The 7,583-nt window shown below is 34.8% G+C and overlaps 1 protein-coding gene across 1 annotated transcript; it reads right to left on the minus strand.

The window, feature by feature from the left end:
- Nucleotides 1–801: 801 nt before the first annotated feature.
- Nucleotides 802–6,436, minus strand: LOC114717188 (uncharacterized). Its single transcript, XM_028902289.1, has 7 exons — nt 6,245–6,436; nt 4,964–5,239; nt 4,788–4,843; nt 4,597–4,675; nt 4,364–4,502; nt 2,310–2,423; nt 802–1,277 (listed from the first exon to the last, which is right to left on the minus strand). The coding sequence occupies exons 2-7, from the start codon at nt 5,137–5,139 to the stop codon at nt 1,086–1,088; spliced, it is 756 nt and encodes a 251-aa protein (XP_028758122.1). The 5' UTR covers nt 5,140–5,239; nt 6,245–6,436; the 3' UTR covers nt 802–1,085.
- Between the last annotated feature and the right edge of the window lie 1,147 nt (nt 6,437–7,583).

Here is a 7,583-nt window from a genome sequence, read left to right on the forward strand (position 1 = left end):
CAGCAAAAGCTACTTAAATATTGTTCATTAACAGTGCCTTCAGCATCGTATATCAAGGCTTTCACAGTTCGTTTTCTTCATTGAAAGCTACTCTCTCCAGATATGACACCTCACACTAATAGGAGCTGGGTCTAGCAGAAGGAGTTAGTCCCTCACAATGTGGCAAACTAAAGTTTAAATCCGTGCTCGGAGAAGTGCTCACATTTAATGCTTGACAATGCCTCAAATAGGATTACTTCTAATAGAATGATACATATATTTTAGCCAAAAAAAAATGACACCTAACTCTCTCTCTCTATATATATTATACATTGACACAGTACAATATTACTATATATGCACACTAGACACTGCGTGTGGTGAATAGCTTGATAGCGACTTCTAACGGCAAAAGCTTTTGAATGAAGGGAATCAAAAAGCTGATAACTGGTACATAGCCCTATAAAGAGTTTAGAGTCATGCGTGAAGATCACTAGCTTAACGCTGTTTTCGTCTCTATATGATTATTAGTTGGTTTAACAACAAACTTAATTCACTAGCTCCTTCATTCATACTGTTACTAACACAATGCATTTGATTCTACAAGGATTTGAAGCCTTGTGATTAAAAAGTTGTTTTTAAAGTCCTAAAACATTAGAATTGTATTGTGTTTCTCCCTTCTTCCTCATCGTTTCATATCATACTTTTCTTTTAACTGTTTTGAACAACTAACTTTCTTGTCTGGATGTTTCAAATAAATAAAGAATAGTGTCCAGCACAAACTATCCCAGTGATAACGTGAAAAAGAATATCACAAGAATATAAACATCCATGAAAGTATCATAAATTTAAAAATAATTAAAACATATAATTTAAACTTGTCCCTTTAAGGGAGAAGATTCGATAGTCTCAAAAGTTACAATACAACATCATAAACTCATCAATAAGATTACAATAAAGGATAACAAAACTACATCTGATCGTTGATGAATGTGGAGGATCTAATAATCTAATACAAATGCCCTTTCTAATCCAAGCGCATCATAACGGTTATATCGACAAATATTGTTGATGAATGTTTCATAAGCTGCATGATTGGCAGCTTTCTATTCCAGAAGCTTGTTGCAGGTACCTACACCCAGAGCTGCAGCAAGATGCCAAGCAGCATGAAGGTATGGAGTTTCGGGATATAGATCGTCGGCTATGAAAAGCACACCACCCAGCAACGATGACATCTTATGCACATTGTGGGCTATCCTCAGGTCCGGATCTTTCACTGCCCTTTTAGCAAATGCTACCTGCATAAAATTCATTCTCTTTATAGAGTAACAAGGCCTATATATATATATATATATATATATATATATATATATCAGGAATACTCTATTCTTCTCTAGATGGAAAGACACAGACAGATGGACGTCTTTTCATTTTTATCCTTCACAAAACACTTGATTCAGTTTATTCCTTCAATCATTAAAATACTTCCAATATTGTCCTACCATCCTATTTTCATTTAAAAACTAACAGGTTTATTTATATATATAGTGGAATAATATCATCTTTGCCTCCTCTTGTTTTTCGACATACCTCAGGGAAAGAGGGGAGAGAATGGGTGATGGAGTGATGATGAAGTGATGAAACGTGGAGCTTTTTTGGGACCTAGTCAGCAGCATCTTTTGCCGTATAGGATTATGGGGTGATGACTCAAAGGTGAGCTAGTTATGTTAAGGATTGATTTATTAAATGAGAAAAGATTAAGGACTGAGTTATAACCGAGTTAAAAGCTGAGAGACTGAGTCATGACTAAGTTAAAAGTTAGAGGACAAAAAAATTAATTTTCTCTAAAATTTTCATACAACTCTATCCTCTTGTTCAAAGAGAGGGTCGGGCTGCCAAGTTGGCCCTAGGGCCAACCCCACTCAAGCCACAAATTTGTTGGCCCTGTTTATGTTAAGCTCAATATGACCAAGTTCCCGGCCCCATCTAGACCCCCAGCAAAAATCAAACGACAGTGATTAGAAGTTTCAACCCCAGAAAAAAAAACCCAAAAAGAAAAAGGCAAAATCTTGAAACCAAGTGCAACTTGATTCTAGCTTGAAATGTCATACGTGATTAGCAGTTAAATCATAATCAAGTTTGTATTTGGATTGGACTGTAATTAGATCATGTAATTTGGACCAGACCATTAAAAGGTCCAAAATTCAGGTCAGAGGTTTCACTAGGCCTTTATGTTCTTTTAGAGCAACCAGTGTTGTATTACTTGTAAAAGGTAATGGAACCAAATTGTCATAAATCAAGATCAAAGGAAGGGATAAGAAATGAATTACCTCCATCATCCCAGTGTGAACAAGTGAAACCATCAATGGTTGAACAGGAAGAAAAACAGCAGTTGCCGCCATCAGCATCTTTGGATTCTCATTTCTCAGGGCCCTTGACAGACACTGTAGAAAGATTTCATTGTCAAAAGTGATTCAGTGACTGGGCAACCTGAAGTAATCTTCAATTTGGCAATCTAAAATACTGCAAAAGGGGTTGTGGTGATGAAAATGTCGGGAAGGCATTTCAGATTGTGTCATATGCATGCCCACATCAGAAATAAAGGTGTATAGAAAATATTTATTGACTGATGTCATAATAATCATTATATTTGCCACGCCTGCACAACAATATGAAATAATAATTAAATATGCTGAATGCAATACATGCACAAGAACATGCTTCAACATTCAAGAGGAAATAAAAGTAACTTTGCCAACAGGCATCCCCTAGTGGCACTGGAACTGTTTCTGAAGACATCCCAGGTTAAGATGGAAATCCCAAAAGTAAAACCAGAAGTTAAAAGTGATCTTTTACGTGTATAAGCAGCATAACAAAAGAGAAAAAGACAAGAATGCCTTGTAATGACACCATGTTAAATTATTGTCTCACAAATGATTAGTTAGCGGAAAAAAATAGAGCAAGTCCTCTCTTAAATTATAGGAGTAAACCATGTTGGTCAGGATCGCTAGTTAGATTCTGAGGTCTTATGACACCACCTCCCAAAACCCAGGATTGTGGAAGGACTATGATCAAACTTGTAAGATTCTTGGATCAAGCAATGCTACTTTTATTTTGGCATTTTATGAGTTGGGTTTGCATATGATTTATTTTCCTTTACTTTTGCAAATTTTGACTTGTATTCTTGAGGTATGATGAGATTTTCTTAGTTTTATGCTTATCTAAAAAATCTGCAAATATGTTCATATTTTTTTCCCTCGAGCAGTAGGGTCTCACCATCATTGATCTGATCCTACAATTCAATCTTTTATGCTTCAGCTGATCTGATTTACCATCTCAATCTTAACAACCTTGAGAGCACCTTTCCTTTCCTCATCACGACAAAAACAACTCAGGCCTGTGGTGGCTCTCATGGCTCATTAAGTTAAACATGAACAACAAAGTCTTATAGCAGATATATTTCTTTCCTAAGTTAATGGGTTAGAAATGTAAGTACATAAATTATTGCTTATAAGCGGTGAAATGGATAAGCTGTCAAGTATCACATGATAAGTTCTTAAAACCAAAAGTTGAAACAAGCCAACCAAGAATATCTTAATTGCATTGTTAAGATCGAGTGATTAATGATATGAAGATAAAGATAAATTTTACATTTCTGTGTTAGTCATTTAAACTTAAAGATTATTATTCAACCTCCCAGTAGTTAGCTTAGCCTAGTATTCACTTAACCAATTTGTGCCTTTGTGGCGTTTTTTGTCCCAGTTTTAATGAAAATAATCAAGCAGATTAATGATCAGTATTAACCACTGCCCGATGAAGAGATTAATAGACAATGGCTGCTAGGTTGATTATCCTATTTTCGATAGATCCTTCATATAATCCTTACTCAGAATACAGCACAGAAAATATCAAGAAATATGACATTGGCCAAAAAAAAGCTGGAAAAAAAAAACTTGGTGCCATTTAGATAGGGCTTTCCGCATGATGGAAATGGTGAAAAAAATTAACAATCAAGGATGAATTGCTTCTTTAAAAGTTATAGAAAGAAACTGACTTTCTGAGTTAAAAGTGAGTCCCCCTTAAATTGAGAAGCAAGTGAATTAATTCGCTAAACATAGCTATATTTGAAAATCAAATCTAACAGCACCTCTGAACAGTGTCCAGAAAAGAGACTATACTATGGGCTACTAAAACCTTTTTAGTGAACTTCCATATATCACTTGCATAATCCTAATTCACATTTATGCAGAGGAACACACACACAAACACACACATATATATAAGATGGAGAAAACACGACATTGTCCAGCTTCAGGTTTTTGCATGTTCGAGGCAATAAAAATGTAGCGAAACGGCATTTCTCAGCTATATATGTGTGACTTACAACGGTTGCTGTTGCTATCATTGTGTAGTCAACCCATCTCAAGAATTTTCTCAACTTTCCCCTTGAACAATGGTACATGCTTGAGGCCACTCCAACTCCAATCAATGAATTAGCATACATTTTGGAATTAAGATTCCTCCTACATTTGGAGATACATAATGACTAATTACTCATAAGATATGTAAGATGATTTCCAAGTCTAGAAGGACAATAAGCTTAGAGGAGAATACTACCTAGGGGCATTAAATCCTAGAGCTATAAAAGGAAGTGAAGTGACCACGTTAGCAACTCTTTCAGCAAGATGATTATCACCTGATGAAAGGAATCAACATTGGAACAAACACATCATTTATTATTGAGATTGGAAAGGTTTCTGGACAAAAATTACAGAAACTCAAACCACAAGAAAATATCTCAGTAGTACCATTGGTGCAACAGTTGATGGGTCTCAAGCAAGCTGGTCTTTGCTGCCACGCCTGTCTGGAGAACACATAGGTAGGTAGCACGTTATTTTGCATGTTTTGCAAAGCTTGACTGCCACAAATATTGACTATCACTTAAAATGGTAATTTGTTAAATGATTGGTAATATTCCACTCACTGCAATGACAGAAGATGATTTGAACCAAAAAATGAAGCTCCATAAGCTGATGACTGAAATTTCCCATTTTGATCAGTCTCTGTCAATGAAAATGGAGAATGAGGATCCACATGGACCCCATGCACACCATGTAGAGCTCGAGCTCTATTATATTTCAATGCAGTCGTAGGGCACATATGCACACCTACAATAATGCAGGTTAATTTCTGCACCAGCAAGAATTTGCTGGTACAAGTTTGATGTTGGAAGGAGATTGCTGGATGCAAGCCAATAGCTCTGCAGTAGAACAAAATATCATCATTAGTATTTACAATGTCCTATGGTTTCTAGAAAACCCAATCTTAAAGTTATGAACAAAAGGCACACAACTAACAATTTATAGATAATGTATATTTCAAATCATTAGACCTATCCAAAACTAGGTCGACTTAGTCTAGCCCAAAAAGTGCCATGACTTATTTAGAAAACGTAATTTGTGATTCATAGGGTGAATGGGCTAGCATTTATTTATTGATTTTCTCATGTAACTAACTGAAATTTGGAAAACCCACTCCCCCCTCCCTCTCTTTTAATCTAGTTTCAACGAAAGGGCCTGGTCCAGAATCTCCAAATGAGCATTATCCATGGGAAGTTGAAGCTCATAAGTACTTATAAAAGCCAGAAACGAAACTGAAACTAGTGACATGATGTAAGCATAGGGAATAAGACAATTAGATCGATACCGTTCAGACTTCTTTTTTTTTTTTTTGGGTGACAGTGCAACACAATCAGGTAGGGACTATATATACGAAGTTATTGCAATAATTTAGCTCTTCGAGCATATTCATTAAACATAAGCAGTTTAAAACACACTAAAACACCAATTTGAAACTACTGAAAGATGTTGCGAGCTAAACAATTATTCCTGCTTAATGCATCTTATATTCTCAACAACCAAGTCACGCTATATCGGGTTACTATCCTACACCCCGTCTATAGTAGTCAACATTACCCCAAAAAGGGAAAACAACATTCTTGAGCCAGACAATAATCTAGGTTATTTTACAACTTAAGAGTCCCAAATTCCCCCCGCCCCCCAATAGGGATAAGCAGGAAAATTTATCTATATGCAGATAGAGCAGCATCACATTGACAATTTATACAGTCATTCGTCTATTAACATATAAAACCGAACTCTCCAAGGAAATCAATCGATATCAATCTAAAGCCAGAGAATTTACAAGTGTCATCAGGAAGCAGTGGTGGGTGAGGGAGTGAGAAAGAGAAGGAAAGAGAGAGAACCTGAACGGAAATGGAGGAGCAATTAAGGTGAGAAGGGAAGAGAGAGGAGCTTGCTTAAATAGAAGAATCGATGATACGATGAGAAGGTGGTGGTTGATTCAGTTACGAAAGGAACTATTTCTGAATTTTTGGACGGAAACAAAAACGAACCGAATATTGAGAAGGGAAGATGCGAATCGGCCACGAATCTTCCACCATCACCACGCGCATATTCGCAGCCCTCTGGCCCAACCCCTGCTCCGTCACCATATTGGTTTATTTATTACTATTTTTTTATTTTTTTAGTTGAATAATTTGAATAAATTAAAAAAAATTTATCACGTTAATTATTTATAATAAATTATTTTTTTATGAAATATTTTATTTGTATAATTATTATAAAAACTACTTAAAAAAATCAATAAATAAGAGACAAAATGAATTAGAATCTTATATTTAGAACCAAATTAAATATCACACTAGTTTTTATTAAAGATCGAATGTACCATTAGTACATTCATGTAATTTACTACTCCAAATTCTAATCCAAAAATACCTATTTAAAAATTAATTATTCAATAATTTCCGGATTAAAGTTATATATTTTTAGAAACAAAAAGCATCGTTACTCTGAATGTCTCGTGTTTTATTAAAAATCATTTACTTAAATGAGCTATACCGCGTTCATGTTATTTGTGACGTCTCATTTATATGGATTAGTAAGTTATTATGGTTAACAATTTTTCAACCGTAAAGAGACAGAAGTATTAAAAGCTTTGTTTTACAAAATATATAATATACAATTTTTTTTGGGTAGACAGGCATAATCTTATTTATAAGTAAAGGATGTCTGAAATTTTAAACAATTATTATCATTTTTAAGCACAATTTATACGTTGTTATGTCACTGCAATAGTTAAACAACTGTCTCTCACCTCTTTTTCTCGCTCATTTTCTATTCTCCCACTCAATCTCTCCATAAATAAAGATAATTTTAGAAAAATATTTTTTGTACATATATCACCTTTTAATTACTTTTTAATTTACATAAATTGGTTCATTGTATATATTACATATAACTTGTATACATATATATAAGGCTACAACAAGTATAATGTTAATGAGAAGGACTGGTAAGTTTTCCACATCAAAATATTTTCTTTATTTTTCCCATGCTAAAAGATACAAAATACTTAATGGCACAAAGGCTTTGTCTCAGCCCAGTTCAAGAAGGCACAAAGCCTGTGTTTGTGTCCCGCGCCAAATACATTCGAAAAAAGTGTTTGCATTGGGAAAAATGTTTGATTGGGCCTACTTTAAGATGCCCGCGCATCTGTTTGAGTCTGTTGAAAGAAGGATG

Source organism: Neltuma alba, unplaced genomic scaffold (assembly GCF_004799145.2).
Source record: "Neltuma alba isolate B1F8T4 unplaced genomic scaffold, ASM479914v2 tig00002128_pilon, whole genome shotgun sequence".
NCBI classification, from domain to species: Eukaryota; Viridiplantae; Streptophyta; class Magnoliopsida; order Fabales; family Fabaceae; genus Neltuma; species Neltuma alba.

What these genes read in the sequence shown, in the direction of transcription:
- LOC114717188 (XM_028902289.1), bottom strand. Translation starts at nt 5,139, where the DNA reads ATGTGCCCTACGACTGCATTGAAATATAATAGAGCTCGAGCTCTACAT. An exon ending in AATCATCTTCTGTCATTGCA is followed by an intron (nt 4,844 to 4,963) that starts GTGAGTGGAATA and finishes TGTGTTCTCCAG; the next exon opens with ACAGGCGTGGCAGCAAAGAC. An exon ending in CTAGGATTTAATGCCCCTAG is followed by an intron (nt 4,503 to 4,596) that starts GTAGTATTCTCC and finishes CTCCAAATGTAG; the next exon opens with GAGGAATCTTAATTCCAAAA.